Here is an 18,827-nt window from a genome sequence, read left to right on the forward strand (position 1 = left end):
GGGAAAAAAAAATTCTTTTGTTTAAGCCACCCAGTCCATGGTGCTTTGCTACAGCAGCCTGAGCAAACCCTGCAAGAGGGCTACCCCGTGTGTTGTAGTATGTTGAGAAGCATCCTTGGTCTCTACCCACTGATACTAGTGGCAATCCCCTAACACCACAGCTGTGACACCCAAAAATGCCTCCACACATTGCCAGATGTCTCCTAGGGGCAAAATCTTCCTCTCTGCCCTACTGAGAACCACCATTTCAGATGGCCTCTGGTCACCTCTGTTTTCCCAGTACTCAGTGATATGGGAACAAAGGCAGAAAAAAAAACTATTACATTTCCTTACTACCTGTAGCCCATTGACAAGTCCTTTAAACAGGCAGAGTGGCATTCCTCTAGGAACTCAGCTGCTTTGATGTTAATATTTTGCTAAGGGCAAAAGACAGTCTTAATCCGACCCCCAGGTTCCTATAAATCTACTTTAACATATAAAAATTCCCTTGGTGGGGTGCCTGGGTGGCTCAGTGGGTTAAGCCTCTGCCTTCAGCGCAGGTCATGATCTCGGGGTCCTGGGATGGAGCCCCGCATTGGGCTCTCTGCTCAGCAGGGAGCCTGCTTCCCCCTCTCTCTCTGCCTGCATCTCTGCCTACTTGTGATCTGTGATCTCTGTCAGTCAAATAAATAAAATAAAATCTAAAAAAAAAAAAAATTTCCCTTGGAAACTTCCTTTATCTCTACCCCCACAAGATACAGGTTGGCAATCATCCTCCAAGCATATGAGCCACCAATACACACCTGAAAAGTCTCATGACTCAGTTTTTACTGAAGAGTAATAAATGACCTTTTCCTAACTAGCCCCTTTTTCTAACAACAGCTGCCCCCTCAGAATCCTGGAAATCTTGTCAAAATACCTGGGAGGCTTATGCTATACCTACCCACCCCCCAACTTGATAGTATATAATGGGCCACTCTTCCTGACCCCAGTGCAGTCTTTCTGCCCACAGGTCCTCTCCCTGTACTTTAATGAAACCATCTTTTTACACCAAAGACATCTTAAGAGTTCTTTTTTGGCCCCTGGCTTTGAACCCTAACATCATTCCTACATCACTCAGCACAATGATGGCTACCTGATGAAGAAGATAATCAAAAATCTTCTGAATAAAGTCACTTGCCTGACTCTCTATCATGGGTCTCACTACTCCCTTGCAAAATCTTTCGTTGTGTTTAAAAGGAAGAAAAAGGAAAAGAACTAATAGGCCCCAAATGGAGTCACTTGCCCCCACAACAGCAACCAAAACTTCATTGCACTGCCAGGATGTGACCTTTACCCAGCCGATCTGGAATTTCCTGATCAGCTTTACTGACATCATCTGCATCTAGTCTTCCCCCAAAGGATGAACTTGCCTACACCAATCCTTTCTTTTCTTTTGCTAATGGCTTCAGTCCTTCCTTCAACCTTGTTTCTGCCTTTAAAAACTATCCATTTTGTACAGCAACTTGGCTCCTTTCTACTTGTAGATGGGATGTTGCCTGATTCATGAATCCTCGAATAAAGCCAATTAGATCTTCACATTTACTTGTTTGGATTTTGTTTTTAACAGCTGCAATTAAAGTAGTAATTACTTCCAGTTTAATTTATAGTAGGCTGTGCAATTTTTATTGGAACAGTTTTCATTTTAGCATAATTTCTGGCAATTCAGTGACGTAAATATCACAGCAATGTTAAACCTTATTTTAGTTGATATTGCTCACTTACCTCATATCAGATCCTTTGAAAGATTCAGTGAGTGGTGCTTTTAGTTTCCTTAATGCACCACTCATAATTTAGCAGATGAAATGACTATGACAAATTCTTAAATAACCATTTGAAGCTCAGGGAACTCAAAAAGAAAACAAATGGCCATTTAAGTGTGGAAGCGCTGAACTCTAAGTCATAATGAGACTCCACACATTATCCAGAAACCCAAAAGCATACCAAAAAGCCAAAGTCAATGGAGACATTCTTTGGAAAGGGGGACACAAATGTCTCTCTGGTACATTCATAAATTTGTTTTCTTAGCACTGGCTCATGTGCTGTCATATTATTTGAACAGTGATGTGTTTGGGCCGGGAGTGATGTGGGGACAGGGGTGGAGAGGACTGACTCTGGGATGCTGAAGAATGGCCTTAGGAACTCTGGAAGAACTGGGAACTGGTGGACATTTTGCACAGAGACAATTTCTGACCAAGTCTTTCCATTGATCTGCAGCTTGTACTCCACTATTCATAAGACACTATTTCCAGAACATTATTTTAAATTGATACAGTCTATTCATTTTCAAATTCATTTATTGCATTCTTTTTGTTTAATAGCTTGGAGTCAGAGTAGTAAAGATCTGATTTACCCAAGTGAAAAAGGAAAAAAAAGATTAATATCATTTTGAAGTGTCATTTCCAAAGAATATGCCAATGTTTCAAAGTTAGTGTTTGTGACTTTTAGTTTCAATACTAACATCCTACTCCAAGTGACAAACGACTACATTAAAAACTTGGGCAATGACCATCACATAACTGCTGTGACAGGCATGCTGGCATCCGGGCATCAAGGGCTGATAAGCACCAAAGTGGTGCTGCCTTTCCAGAAATACAAAGGCTCTTAACTCCTCAGCTGTTCCTTGTAAGAGAGGTTGAAAAGAATCCTTTTCTCAAGTTAATTTCTTGAGAAGAGGAGAATGCTTTGAGGAAATCCTGAAATTCAGAAACAAAACCACACAAAACTCTTTGTCAAGATCTTTGTATACTCTGCAAAGTCGGCAGATGTGCAGATGTCAATATTTTTAGACAGAGATGCTTTAGAGACAGTGAGTAATTGACCAAGTGAGGGGGTTTTAGAACTTATTTTTCCCAGGAAAGGCAAAACGTATGAAAATCAGCTAACTATCATATTGAGAAGTCAACACTTGGGCATTTATGAATATGAAGTCTATGTGGCAACCCAAAGTGCCACACTCCAATCACCACACTGGAAAGGTCAGCAAAGCCCTCACTAATTTTTATTCCGCTTATTTCTCGGCTCAATCTCAGCACCCTCTGCTGATCTGGTACGACGATTCTGTCTTGGACTCATTTCTGTGTCTTGAAGATCACTTCTGAAAACAAAAAATAGGAAAAAGCATCTCAGAAAATAATGATGATTATTCTACAGCAGCTTCTAGTTGACAAGTGCTTTCACATACACTAGACAGTTCTCTGCTCCACTGGCAAATCTATAGTAATTATTATTACTGTTATTATTATACACATTTTATAACGGAGAAAATAGTGACTAAGCAAAGATTACAGGCCGTAAGTGACAGAAGCAGGAACTGAATGCCTTATGAATCAAAATGTAGACTAGCTTAACATGAAGAAAACTGGGGGGAAAAAAAAAAAGTGCTGGTATCCTAACAAGACAAAGTCGGTGTCTAACAAAATCATTCTCGTGAGCCTGTCTGAGAGCTGAGGGTGTAAGGTAATCAAGAAAACAAATTCCAAAGAAAGATAAGCCCCATGAAAGAAAGGTGGGCCACATAAATTCTGTCACTTTTGACACAGAACTGGGAGAAAGGTGGCTGTTGTACAACCAGGCAAGAGGACATGAGCTAACATTTTAATGAATTCTGAACTATGGGCTGGTACTGAAGGCCCCTGACACAAAGGATAGGCCACATGCATTGGCAAGCTCTTTTCCAGAAGCTCCGAACAGTGCTCATAAGAAAGACTGGGAGCAGGGTAGGAGACTGAGGAAAGCCCACTGTGGTGTCACAGGATAAAGCTGGTGAATGCGGGTGACAGGGATCAGGCAGAAAGTCCTACCTCTTCTAGGGACTCTTCTCTCCTATGAACTGAGAGCTTTCCGCTGCTGAGGGAAACTCACTGGCTCACAGGAACCAGGCAAAGATCTACTATCTCTATAGAAGGGGCACAATGTTTGAATGGGAAGTCTGCTTGAAAGGGAAGGATAGGAAATAATTTGCAAGAACACTGCAAAGTTTCTTTGCTGCTGGGGAAATAGAAATAAAAATCTTTACTCTGGAGGAAGGGCAGAAAATCATCTTGGGCTGGTGATCTCAAACAATACCAAGCAAAGGCTTGGGCAAGGTAGTCTAACTAACAAGGGAGGTGGGAAAGATGGGAAGAGAAAGCTCCAACCCCGAGATCCAGGCACACAGGGCCTGCCCAAGACTGTAGCTGGAACAAGACAACAAGAGAGCCCCAGCAGGCTCCCACCAGGAGCCAAGCACCAAGTAATAGGCAGTAGCAGTATACTGCTGAGGGAGAGGTGTAGACATGGAGAGTTGCACCTCTGGAATGCAGGCGTGCAGACAAGGCTGAAAGGTAAATGAGAACAAAATCAGAGAACAAAAGCTTCCCACAATCCAGCCCCCATACTAAGCACAAGGTAAAATTAGTCCACTGGTTGAGGAATTTGATGCCTCTGATACACTGAAGGTCATGGTAGGAACCAGGAAATTCCAACCTGGTTGGAATGGCCTATGAGAAGCAGCAGCATGCTGTTTCCAGGCACAAACCCTATTTTTACCTCAGTATCTAAGGACCTCTGCAAGATGTCTAGCATCCACACAAGATGTACAATGCACAAAGAAGAAACACCAAATAAAAAGTCCACTGCCAAGATATAAAGTAACCAAGAGACACAGACAGAATGACCCACATGTTGGAACCATCAGACTAAAACTTTAAGTAACTACGATTAATATGATAAAGGCTCTAGGGATAAGCTGGAGGATATACATGGAGAGATGGCTCCAGAGGTGGCTCTGAAGGACAAAGTTCATTACTGTCCCTCCCTCTCTGTAACTCCCAGAGTCTAAGAGGTTCCTCCTCTTAGAAGTTACTCTTTCTCCCCCTCCACAAAACCAGCCTGTGCCTTTTTATTAGCTGTAACTGTACCTTTTCCTCAATTTCCTCAAAAAGTTTATTAAACTTTTTGGAGACTCATTATGTCCTCCCTTTGACACATGTGGGCCATAGTAAGAAGACTCAGTGAGTACTGCACTCAGGCAAGTCATCACTAGCCTTCTGATTTAGGACAGGAGTTGGCAAACTCTTTGTGTAAAGGATATTTTGGGCTCTGAGGGCCATACAGTCTGTTGTAACCACGCAATTCTGTTGTAATTGTGAAAAGAACCAGATCCAATAGATAAACAAATGTGTGTGGCTATGTTCCAATAAACTTTATCAACAAACAGACAGCAGGCCAGACTTGGCCTATGGACCATAGTTTGCTATCCCTGACCTAGAACCGTATCAGTCCAGAAAGTGAATCCAATAAGTTGAATCAGAATTAAGTGCGAATCCACTAGGACACCCCCTCCCCGCCCCCCGCCTGCCAAGCTGCTACCCAGAGGAGGTACCAATCTGGCCATTACACAGTTGCTGTTAGGAGAAAGAAAGAAACATCATGCACAGGAATAGTTAAGAAGGAACCCTGAGTTTCTGAAATAGGAAAATACATAACCTCAAAACCCTTTCTGTCCTAATCATTACCCAGAAAGTGGCCAAAAGGAAAGGATTCCTTTCTGGAGACAGCAGCATTCAGTGACCAAATTTCCTTACTAAGATATATGGACTAGAAGGTGAGGGAGTTGACATTTTTAAAGGAGGCCATTCCAACACTCAGTAATATTATGCCTACAGATTGTAGGGAGGATAAAAAGTCTAGCGAATCCCTTGACCATCAGCCCATTATTGATTACAGTCATTTCCTTCAAAGAATGGGCCCTTATTATTGATACGTACGTGAATGACCCACATGGCTCACTCAGCACCATTCAGGTTTGTAGCCTCAAAGAAGGAGATCCACCACTCTGTGGCTTCATGACCACTTTTATGACCTGTTTAACCTTAATTACTTCTTTAAAGGCTCCATCTCCAAATATAGTCACATTGGAGGTTAGAGCTTCAACATATGAATTTTAGGGAGAAACAATTCAGTCCATAAGAGCCTCCATGGATTAGGCCATTCAGTTTTGAAAGAATCTAATAGCAAGCAAATAGCTATTTTTCAAAAAGGTGTATAACTTGTAGCTATGCTAGGCTGGACACAAGTCCAAAATCCCAAAGGGTGCCTCTAGGTGGAAGCTGCCTCCTTTCTCTGAGGCTCTAGGGAAAATCATTAGTCTTAAGACTTGTAGCTATAAAGGGTGATTAGGGTTGTGGGAACTCAACTCACTTCTCTGTGTTTGGCTCTTCCCTATCAGAGAATTTGCTCTGGCATTTACTGGATATAGAATTATGAGTACATATAACCCATTAATTCCTACACACATACAAATTTAAAAACAATAGTATAATGAATTAGCCCAAAGGGCCCCATCTACAAAGTCACATTACTTCCCTTCCCCATTGTGAGTCTTACCCAAACCCCATTAAATCAATTCAGATGCTTCCTTTTCCCACAGGACAGGGTAGGATGGTGAATCTGGTACCTATATCCAATAGAACCACAAAATCCCTTCCCAAAGTTCAGCAACACATCCAGACGGGTACGGATAGCCTTTCATCTCCCTTACGGACAGGGGAACCTCAGCACCACTTTTTTTTTTTTTTTCTTTTTAAGATTTATTTATTATCTGAGAGAGAGAGTGGGGGGGGGGAGGGGCAAAGGGAGAGGCAGTAAGAGTCCCAAGCGGACTCCACACTAAGCACCAGGACTGACAGGGGGCTCAATCTCATGACCCTGAGATCACAACCTGAGCTGAAAGCAAGAGTCAGTTGTTTACCTGAGCAAGCCACCAAGCAGACCTAAGCTTCAATTCTAATCAACCAGAATAGCCAAAATAATTCTAAAAAAGAAAGATTTACATTGACAACACCAAAAGCTGGTAAGGATGTAGGGCAAGAAAAAGTTCTCATTCACTGTCAGTGGGAATGCAAAATGGCATAGCCACTCTGGAACAAAGTTTGGCATTTTTTTTACAAAATCAGATATAGTCTTACCATACAATCCAGCAATTGTACTCCTTGGTATTTCTCCAAGGGCACTGAAAACTTATACAAAATCCCATACTTTGTTTTTAATTAGAATATAATTATATATAGCACTTTAATCATAATTGCAAAAACCTGGAAGCAACCAAGATGTCCTTTAATAGGTGAATGGATAAAAGAACTGTAATACTCCAGACCATGGAATATTATTCAGCACTAAAAAGAAATGAGCTATCAAGCCTCAAAAAGACATGGGACAATTTTAAATATTAGTAAATGAAATGAGTCGATTTGAAAAGGCTACATACTGTAGGGTTCCAAATAAACAACATTCTAGAAAACGCAAAACTATAAAGACAAAAAAAATCAGTGGTTGTTGGAACTTGGAGAGAAGGAGAGATGAACAGGTGGAGCATAAAGGATTTTTAGGGCAGGGAAACTTTCTTTATACTATAATGGTAGACATGTCATTATACATTTGTTAAAACTGATACACTATAAAATACAAAGAATGAACTCTGATGTAAACTGGAAAAAGAAAGTTAGAGGCCTCATACTAGCTGATTTCATGACTTATTATAAAGCTGCAGTAATGAAGAGAGGGTGTCACTGGTGAAAAGACAAACACATAAATCAATAGAGCAAAACAGTGATTCCTGAAATAGACCCACACATACATAACCAATGGATTTTTGATTAAGGTACCAAAATTATTAAATGAAGAAAGGATAGTTTCTTCAATAAATAAAGTAAAAGAGAAAAACTGAACCTCAATCTATACTGTGCACCATTTATAAAAAACAACTTGAAATAGATTATAGATTTAAATGTAAATCCTAAAACTTCTAGAACATAATAGAAAACCACTGGGTTAAGTAAAGAATTCCTAGGTAGGACACAAAAAAGCACCATATGTAAAAGAAAAGAAAAAATTAACAAATTAGATTTCATCAAAACTTAAAACTGCTCTTTGAGAGACACTATCAAGAAAATGAAAAGGCAAGCCATAAAGTAGGAGAAAATATTTGCAAAACACGTTTCTGCTAAAGAACTCATAAATCCCAAATTTAAAAAAACACCCAATTTAATAAATGGGCAGAAAATTTGAGGAAGCACTTCATCAAAAGACACAAGAATGGCAAATATGCATGTGAGGGCAAGTTCAACATCATGAATCCTTAGGGAAATGCAAATTAAAATGACAGAAAAATACCAATATATCTTTATTAAAATGGCTTTAAAAATAAAGACAATGACAAAGTACTGGCCAAGATATGGAGCAACTAAGAGCTCTCATACATTGCTGGTGGAATACAGCTGGGCAGTTTCCTATCCGTTGAACATACATGAACCATACGATGCCATTCCTAGATATTTACCCAAGAGAAATGAAAACTTATGTCCACACAAAATACTGCACTCAAATCCTTACAGCAATTTTATTCATTAATCCCCTAAATCTGGAAACAACCCAAATATGCCCATCAGCTGTTGAATGGGTAAATAATAATAATGTGTTGCAAATGAATTCTCATGGGGTTAAGATGAAATTCAGATTAACAGAGAAAATTATTCCTTTCTGATTTTATAAGAATATTAGAGAAACCTATTTCCTAAAATTTCCTCTTTAAGACACTATGACATAGTTAAAATGATTCATAAGTGACAATCTTTATCCACTCACAGGTTCTTGAAGCCACAGAAGCTGTCACTAACAGCGACATCCATTAATGAGTGTATTGAGAGCCAGTAAACACTGACTGACATATTCTTTCATTCATATACTTACTGAGTGCCCACTATGGGCACGAAGCTACACACATGAAGATTCAAGGTCCAATGCACATGCTCACTAGAAAGGCAGTCAAGTGGTAAGTGCAGAGTGCTGGAGCAGAATCAGGGGCTTCTGAATGGAACTGTGGAGAAAGGAGTAACAACTGCCATCTAGATGAGGAAAGGGGAAAAGGCAATGAGGCAAAGCAAAGGCACAGAAGCAAGGTAACATGACTCTCTGAGGTGACTATGAGTAGTTCGGCTTAGATGAAACAAGGAGTTGAGGGGTGGAGAGGGGGTAGGCACATATGAAATTCCATGAGCCAGTAGGTAGGCTGGCGCCATGACAGTAAGAGCCTTGGATGCTGGCAAGTCCTCAGAGGACTTTAAAGTCCAACAGAAAGAACGCAGTGTGTTTCAGATCTCACCCGCAGAATGAACTGTAACGACTAGAGGCAGAGAGGCAGCTGGACAGCTGTTGCAGCAAGCTAGAGAGAAGAGCAAAAGGCCTGTAGCCAACTGCAGCACAAAGGGCTGATGGAGAGAGATATCGTTAAGGTGCTGCGCTGGGTGGGGGCCCCAGGACCAGCTTAGTGACGCTTGGGAATGTGTTAAAAATGCAAACTATTAGGCTCCACCCCAAATGTACTGAATCAGATTCTTCGAATTCGGTAAAGCCCAATAATCTGTGTTTTAAGAAGTCCTTCAGATGTCTGTGATGCATATTTAGATCTGAGCACCACCTACCCATACGACTTTGGCGGATGACTGAATATGAAAGATCAGGGCAAATGAGAGGTTGAAAACGATTCCTGGGTGTCTGGCTTGAACAATGAGGCAAACTACCACACTCCATTCACTGAGGGAGGGGACAGTGGAGGGCAAGCAGCTCTGGAGAGAAGGGACTTAGACTCCCTGGGGCAGAATCTTATATATATAAAAAAATGAAGCCTAGAAATGTGAAATGATATACCAGGACCACTTCTCTTACTGTTTTCATTCCGTCTGATGCAAATATATTTTATAGCTCAAAACAGTAAGATGAACAAATATTTAGAGACATAAGAACCCAAGATCAGTCTACAGAAAATAGTTTTTGGGTTTTTTGCTGCTCATGAAAATACTGCTTTATATTGAGCACTGTGTTGCTAATAGAACCTCTCAATCATTTATGGAATTAAGAGAATGTGTTGGAACTGAAATAGTATGTTCTAGGACCAATATCTCAAATATGCCATTGTGGTACCACAAAACATGCCTATAAGCTTAAGATGTAAAGTGCCAAATTTTGTTTAAAGTAAAGATATGGAGGCTTTTCCTGATTCTGCCTCTAAAGCTACATTATGGTATAAGCTTATCTGCACTGTTCTATGCTACATTATGGTATAAGCTTAACTGTACTCTTCTATGCTTAGCTTAAGTCAGGAGGCCTGAATTCTCATATTGGCAGTGCCACTACCTAGCTGTGGACCTAGACCTAGTCAATATACCACTCTGGTGTCCAGCTTCCTTCTATATCATGAAGGGATTAGATGAGATGAACACTTAGATCCTTCTAGCTGTAACATTTATTATTTATGAGGATGAATTGATGGGACTGGTCTTCTCAGTGCTTTGTTATATGATGCCTTTTTTTTTTTTTAAAAGGTTTTATTTATTTATTTAACAGAGAGAGAAATCACAAGTAGGCAGAGAGGCAGGCAGAAAGAGAGAGAGAGAGAGAGAGAAGGGGAAGGAAGCAGGATCCCTGCTGAGCAGAGAGCCTAATGCAGGGCTCAAGTGACCTTGGGATGGAAATTTACCTCTTTGAGTCTCAAATAGGCTTTTAAAAAGGTGAAAAGGTCAACAATATCAAATTTGCTAAGAAGTCAAAGAAGGTCTTAACTTTGGATTTAGCAAGATGGAGTTCTTTGATGACCTTAGTGAAAATGAATTCAGATGAACGACGGAACTGGCTGAAAATGTGGAAGAATAAGTGGGAGATGAGGAGTTTGAAAAAGCAGGTAGAGACCATCCATTAAGTAAAGGAAGGACAGGGGCGCCTGGGTGACTCAGTTGTTAACCACCTGTCTTTGGCTCATGTCATGAACCCAGGGTCCTGGGATCAAGCCCTGCATCCGGCTCCCTGCTCAGAGGGAAGCCTGCTTCTCCCTCTCCCACTTCCCCTGCTTTCCTGTGTTCCCTCTCTTGCTGTGTGCCTCTGTCAAGCAAATAAAATCTTAAAAAAAAAAAGAGAGAGAGAGAGAGAAAAGAAAGGAAAGAAAGATACAACAGTGGCTGCAGGATGAAATGGGAATGAGAGGAGACACTGAATGAAGTGTTATTTGGTTGGTTTTAAGATGGAAAGATTTGAGCAGTCTGAGAACCCAATGACAAAGATACAGTTGAGGGGGAACAGCTGCCAGACAAAGAAGGGATAAAGTTCCTAACAAATGGGTAGGAACAAGGAAGAATTAGCCTCTGATAAGACATCCCTTTATTATAAAAGGAGGCAAATATAAAAAGAGGAATAAAATACATACAAATATAGACAGATTTATACATTTGGTATTGGAAAGATGAGGACTCCCACATAATGGCTTCTATTTTCTCTACAAAAGAAGAGAAAAGGTCTCCAGCTGGGGGTGCAGCCACTGGAAAGAGGTGAGGTTTCAAATAATCCTTGTGAAGAACCAAACAAAGGAATGACCACAGAAACAGTAAAACTGCTAGGCAGTTTGGAGGGCCCACTGAAGTGTAATCACAAAATTACAGTGGAACAAAGCTGCCCCATTGTACTGCAGCTCACTCCTGCAGGTAGAGATTAATGAAAATGTAATATTCTTTGGCATTGTTCCTTTCTTCCTTACCTACCGGTAGGACCTGGAATAGGTCCCCTCCACCATTCTCATCTCCCAGACAGATTCCTAAATGCTAACAGGAAAAGGAATCAAACTGCTGCATTTATTCTACACTAAACATGACTGGGAACATCTAGGAAAGGACTGAAAGTTTTCTAAACTCTGAGTCAGTGCTTATGGGTAAACTGTAAATTTCTCGTTGGAACATTCTGTCTTTTGAAAACAACTTCTGACAAGTAAGCAGAATTATTACCGTGGGATTCCACTTCTAAGCAAAAATGTACAGAAATAAGTAGTAAACTGGAAATCTTTACCTTAATGTGTGTGAATTATTACCGTAAATCAGAAAGCACAAGAACTCTTTTGTTTGAAAATCAACTGCATGGAATTATAATTTCTCAGAGTACACACTACTTCTTGATGATGAGAACTCACCCATGTGATGCTTCCCAGGCTTCCTCTTCTTCTAGAAGATCTCTTATGATATCTGAACTGGAACTAAAAGGACATGTACATCAATATTGTCAGACAATAAAAAGACCATAACCACATGGTTCCATTATATGAAATTCTAGAAAACGCAAACTAATCTCTAGTGATAGAAAGCAAACTAGCAGATCAGTGATTGATTACCTGCAGGGGGCAGAGGGTGGGCAAGGAGGGATTACAAAGTGGCACAAGGAAACTCTGGGAGTGGACAGGTTCGTTGTCTTGATTGTGAAGATGATTTCATAGCTGTATACATGTATCAAAACTCATCAAACTGCGTGCTTTATATATTTGCAGTTTATTATACATCAATGTAAAAAAACTTAAAAAACTAGCAATAATAAAGAAAAAATCATTAAAGTTTAAATAAATCCTTCAACATAAAACCATTAAAATGGAATACAGGGACGCCTGGGTGGCTCAGTTGGTTGAGCAGCTGCCTTCGGCTCAGGTCATGATCCCAGCGTCCTGGGATGGAGTCCCACATCGGGCTCCTTGCTCAGCAGGGAGCCTGCTTCTCCCTCTGCCTCTGCCTGCCATTCTGTCTGCCTGTGCTCGCTCTCCCTCCCCCGATTAAAAAAAAAAATAAAAAAATCTTTAAAAAAAAAATTGTACTATTTTAAAAATAAATAAATAAATAAATAAAATTTAAAAATAATAAAACGGAATACAGTCACAAACCTTTTTAATCTCCCATGGCAACCAAAGATCAAATTGTGTTTAAAAGACAGCACTCCAGTAATGAGATTCACAATGAGACATTAAGTTCCTAAGTGGCTTTTAGTCCCTTTGTAGCCAAAGTAAAGTAAAATTTAATTAATTTGAACTGTGCTAATAATGGAATTTGTTATAATACAACCTGGCTTACCAAGTGTCATATAATCTTTGGTCTATCTGTGCAGGACACAGGGTAAAATAAGGTTATAGAGGACATGTATAATTTCTTAAAAAGAAAAAAGTGTTCCAAAACTTTTAGCATCTTGTTCTTACCCAAATAATTCTTACCAAGTAAGTAAAAAGAAAAAAAGATGTGCATCAATAGCAAAAAAGCATTTCTTTAGGTATCCAAGACAAAAAACTGTGAAGGGCATTTCATGGGACAACTCAGAAACAGGAGTCACTACCCCAGGGTGGAGAAGGTTAAAACAAAGGAATAACTTTCTCCTGTATGAGAAACAATAGGATTGGCTATGTCTATGCCAATCATTTTCTTTTTCTTTCTTTTTTTTCTTTTAAAGATTTTATTTATTCATTTGACAGAGATCACAAGAAGGCAGAGAGGCAGACAGAGAGAGAAAGGGAGGGAAGCAGGCTCCCAGCTGAGCAGAGAGCCCAATGCAGGGCTCGATCCCAGGATCCTGAGATCATGACCCGAGCCGAAGGCAGAGACTCAACCCGCTGAGCCACCCAGGTGCCCCTATGCCAATCATTTTCTAATGATACTCAGATAACATAAGGTTAAAAATTATGGACCTATAAGAAGAATGAATAATGATTCATTCTCAACTACTGACAAATCACTTTGAAGAATGTTTGCCTGTAGTTCATGAACAAAACAAGGCAACAACCATCAATCAACACTCCTCTGTGCCAAATATTTTACTCAAGGGGTACCCCCCAAACCCTAAGCCTCTCAAGGAGCTATATGCACGAGCCCTTCTGACTGTGGTTCGTTCATGTGTGGAATGGCCTCTGTGTGGCGATTCCATGTGCCGTGCAGGGGTAGTGACCCTCCAACACAGCTAGTTCAGTGGTTCTTAGGCATTTCAGGATAAGGATCTTCAGATGGAAGCAACAATGCATTCACTATAGGTGGCTTGAGAAAATAAATAATAATAAAGTATTATAAATTTAGTAAGTCTTCTAGTCTATATTTTACTCATTACAGTGGCACATGCAGGACAGTGAAAAAACAGTAGTACCTGGATTTGTGAGACACTCTTCTAAAGATAATTCTTGCTATGTATGTGCTCTTGCAGGCCCCGTGAATCTTTCCTTCAAGCCCCTGGGTTGGGAAGATCTGATCTAAAGTATCACAGTAACTAAGCATCTGCTACTCTTCTACATTTAAGGGTGCCCCCCTCATGCAAATGCAAGTGCCCCATTAAATAATAATATTCATTTTATTGGTAATTTGTATTTTACTGTAAACTGTCTTAAAACAAGCATTCTCATTAAATAGCTAGCTAAATCTAGTATTAGGAGAGAAGGGAGAAAAGCAGAAGGTCCTTGAGGAGATACAGGCAGATTGCACCAACTTTATGAATTTTCTAAGAGACAGACCCTCATAGCCACTTACTAGGGAGAGCTAATAGCTACAGCCACCCTCACCCCCACAGAAGCAGTCTACCCTTTCCACTCCCAACAGCCCAACCTTTGTTATTCCTTACTTCACTTTTAACTACTACAACTTTATAAAGAAAACTGAAGCTGTTTTCATGAAACTTTTTTTTCCTCTTCTCTCTCCTGTTACACTGATAGCATCACCCACTCTTCATCACCTGGACAGAGCTACGGCAGTGTTTCCCAACCTTTTTCTTTATCGTCCCCAACCTAAAGATCTTTTTTAGACTTTTTATTTTTCCATAATTGCCTTTCTATGAGATTTTAATACTGAAATATTATGTGTACCTATTTATATATTGTATGTGTGTCTATATATATGCTTTATACACAGAGTAAGTTGGTTTTTTGTGTTGTGTGTGTGTGTGTGTGTGTGTGTGTGTGTGTGTTTTGGCCATCCAGCCTCCTTGCTGCCAAGAACCAAGTTCCATCCACTAGGGAGCTCCTATCGAGAAGCCATAAGCGAAGGGAATGGGAGTTAAAGGGTGGTCATGAGCTCTGGGTCCTGGTAGGTGTCACAGGGCTAGAAGAAATAAAGTGTGCTTCTTGCCAACATCCCCAACAACACAAATACGCAGTTGTGGGTTTTTTGTTGTTTTTTTTGTTTGTTTTTAACAGAAAGGTTACAAAGTATCCATCCTGTTCTAGCTAAGTAAGCAGGACAGCTGGGCCTGTCAACTAACCTAGTCGTCTTGTGGTCAATTTACCTACAGGCTTTCAAATCACCAGTAGAAATCATTGATTTGTTAAAAGAAAATATTTGCAGTACATTAGTGACAAAAACCTAAGCAGTTTTTGCTACACTACCTCAGTGAAAACAGATGGTAGAGGAAGTTCACAAAAAACACTTCTCAAAAATGATCTGCAGTCTCCTCTTACTCTGTGACTTCAATACCCCTGACTAGCCACGCTGCCCAGCTAGCTCCAACATCCTCAGTTCTCACCTCCTTTCCTTCCGCCCCAGTTTAGTTACTAATCTGAATGACATAAACTTTACCTACAGTGATATTTCAGGATTATCTGCTATATCTGCTACTCTGATTCTAGTCACCACTAAGAAACAGAGTTGGAGTGCCTGGATGGCTGGGTTAGGTGAGCATCCGATTCTTGATTTTCTGCCCAGGTCATGATCTCAGGATCATGAGATCAGACCCCAGGTAGGCCTCTGTGCTGGATACGGTGCCTGCTTAAAAAGATTCTCTCCTGGGGTGCCTGGGTGGCTCAGGAGGTTAAAGCCTCTGCCTTTGGCTCGGGTAATGATCCCAGGGTTCTGGGATCGAGCACCGCATTGGGCTCTCTGCTCAGCAGGGAGCCTGCTTCCCCCTCTATCTCTGCCTGCCTACCTTCAATTTCTATCTGTCAAATAAATAAATAAAATCTTTAAAAAAAAAAAAAGATTCTTTCTCTTCCTTTTCCTCTGTCCCTCCCCACATCTCCCAAAAAACAACTAAGAGTTGATGCTAATATAATTAAAACAGCAGAGAGACTTGTTCGTTCCTTTTTAAAGTAATGCACTCACCAAATTCTACTTAAAAACCACATTCCTGAAATTACACATACAGTTTCACAAATAGGATTTTATAAAAAGACTACTGGGCACAATAGTCAGTATTACTAAAATTAACACTCACAGATCTCTTCCTTGTGGATAGTAATTAATATTTTTGAAGTCTTAGTCATTTTACTATGACTTGGAGATCAAAAATTCCTTTCATATACTTTCAAGATCTCTAAAAAACCCTCAACAGGAGAAAATATTCACTCTGTTATACAGGGGGTCAGAGCATGTATGAGTCTAAACAGCTATAGCTTTTAATTCTCAGATTTTCAGAGTAAATCTCAGCTCCTCTACTATTTGGGTTTGAACATTCTGGTAGACCATGCTTTAAGAAGCTGGATGAACATGAGGTCAGGTATATAAAAGTCACAGCTCCCAATATAAGGATGTTTAAACTGTGTTCTCTGATGTTACCATTAGTCCAGGCTAGACCAGGAATTATTCTATAGATTAAATAGACATAAGGACTCACAGACAAAAATATTAATCTTGAATTCTATGGAATTCCCAACCTCTGCTCAAAAAGATTCTAGTAGATCTATTTAAAACATCCATACTTAATTTTCATACCATTTAACCTTTATTTTCAGCTCAAACCTTCAGAAATATAAGCTAAACTGTTTTTGGCTTGTTGGTCTTGGACCTAACTGGACTTTCTATAACATTTTGCTCTTGTTATTCTCTTACCAAAAGTAGTAGCACAACATTTTAACAGGCAAAGGAAAACACATTTTGTATCTTTCTTTTGCAGTATCTGATTTCATCGTACTAGTTAAGATTTTACCACCAAAGCTGGAAAGATACCTAATACCTCTCACAATTGTATATGACTGATAAGACAACCCAGAAAATAAGAAATCACAGATTTTAGTATCAAACAGTTGAGTTTCAGTGCTGCTCCTGTTACTTGATATGTAATACTGGGCAAGTTACTTAGTCTTTCCAAGTCTTAATATTCTCACCTATAAGGTCAGGATGGTAACACATGCAGTTCATGAGGATATTTTAAAGTTTAATCAATAAAACATGGAGAATGGTTAGCACAGAGCTTAGCGCATAGTAAATGTTCAATAAATAGTGCTTCCATTTTCATATAACAAATCTGGGTCTGAATTACATGAATAACTGCCTCAGCACTATGCTTCCATTTGCGCTAGGAGTCCTGATCACTATGTGCTCTATTTTAATCTCCGATTTCCACTGTTTCTATGACACCAGGGTGCAAATTCATCAGAACTTGTTATTTATCCAGCATGGCAGGTACACAGGGTACCGTGGGGTAGCAAAAATGCAAACATCTGCTATAAAAAATCCTGTGGATTAAAGATTACTTACAAGTGGGATTTTGCTATTATCTAGTAGTTACTCCACCACCCTCCCCCACAGGCCCATCTCTTCTCATAATTACGGCATTAACTTGAGCATGCTTGATATATCAAACCCAAAAACAAAACCAAAAACCTCCTTAAGGATAGACCACTGGAGGACTGATAGAGAGCACACAGTGCCACCAGACAACAGTATCTAACTAAATGCTGCTGGCTCCCATGAATCCTTCCTCAAATCCTTATTTTTTGTAATCTGTTCTTATTCTGCAGGAAAAGCAGCAGCTTATATGCCCAATGTTAGCAGCAGGCTAACAATAAAACATTAGAATAGTAAGCATCCTATGTTCAAACAAGAAATCACTCAATGTTGACAATGACAAAAATGACCACTTTTTGAGCAACTACTACTACAAACCACTGTAATAATTAGCCAATGTGCCTTAGCTTTACTTCATATAAGTGGCCTAGGTTTTATCCCCACAGATGGACAAAAGATCGGGGACATTAAAGTAAGTTAAAAACAACAACAACAACAAACAGGGATGTGAATGCAAAGCTCCTCTTCTTTTTACCATACTGTGCTGCTTCAACCAGCAGCAGCAGAATGAAAAATGCTATTAATCCACAAGAGTTAAAAAAATACTACTTTCTCCTATACACTCATCAATAAGGTTTATCAGACAACTACCAATAAGGCTCATGGATAAAACATAGCTAAGAGTTTCACTGCTCTCCATTACATCTAGAAAAATATAAATGAAGCTAGATTCAGATACAAGAATAAGAACTTTTTTATCAAGTAATACATGATAAATCCTTAAGAGATGAAAGCAAACCTTACTTAAAACTAAGGTTATATTTAATTTACAAAGCATTCACAATATATAACACCTCATTTGTTTAGTTTTGTTGTTTTCAGAATCACCCAGGGAGGTTAGCCCAGCAAACACACACACACACACACACACACACACACACACACAAACCAAAAAAACACTATCCTTCCATTTTATCAACAGGGCAAGTGAAACCCAGGGAAATTAATCCAACAATCGGCTACATGCTGGGAACCACTCTAGTGTCAGAAAACCATGACTGAGATGAACTTCCACAAACAAAAACGCCTACCTGCTAGGTATGAGGATCTCATAGACACATACATTTCAAGGACTTGATGTCATAGTATCTTAGGTGAAGATGTATTCCCCCCAAAACAATGTTACATTCAACCAAAGGACAATAGGCTCATTTACCACCTAGTTTAAGTTCTTCTGAAAACACAAACGGTGCGACAGAACTATTCGACATTCCCACATTTCTCTAAAAACTTCCAACAAATAAATATTACCACCTGAAACACAGGGAATCATTTAGCTTCCAGAGGTATTTTGAAGTTCATAAGTGACATATGACCATAATAAAGTACAGTAATGTATTTTAGTAGAAAAAGATTTTGTGGCAACATTAAATTCAATAAATGTCACATTCTTAAAAGTTAAAAAACAAAATGCATTGGCAACCTTCCAAAAGCAACCAT

At 39.6% G+C, this 18,827-nt stretch overlaps 1 protein-coding gene across 1 annotated transcript in view; it reads right to left on the reverse strand.

Moving 5' to 3' along the window:
- Window positions 1-720: 720 nt before the first annotated feature.
- Window positions 721-18,827, reverse strand: part of RAD18 (RAD18 E3 ubiquitin protein ligase) — a 107,617-nt gene continuing 89,510 nt past the window's right edge. Inside the window, exons 12-13 of the mRNA XM_004738431.3 lie at window positions 12,008-12,070; window positions 721-3,115 (exon numbers count right to left, since the gene is read on the reverse strand). Of these exons, the coding sequence (XP_004738488.1) occupies window positions 3,013-3,115; window positions 12,008-12,070 (166 nt within the window). The 3' untranslated portion in view covers window positions 721-3,012. The remainder of the gene's footprint in view (window positions 3,116-12,007; window positions 12,071-18,827) is intronic.

The sequence above is a fragment of the Mustela putorius genome, unplaced genomic scaffold (assembly GCF_011764305.1).
Source record: "Mustela putorius furo isolate JIRA1106 unplaced genomic scaffold, ASM1176430v1.1 tig00003850_pilon_pilon_pilon, whole genome shotgun sequence".
Classification (NCBI taxonomy): domain Eukaryota; kingdom Metazoa; phylum Chordata; class Mammalia; order Carnivora; family Mustelidae; genus Mustela; species Mustela putorius.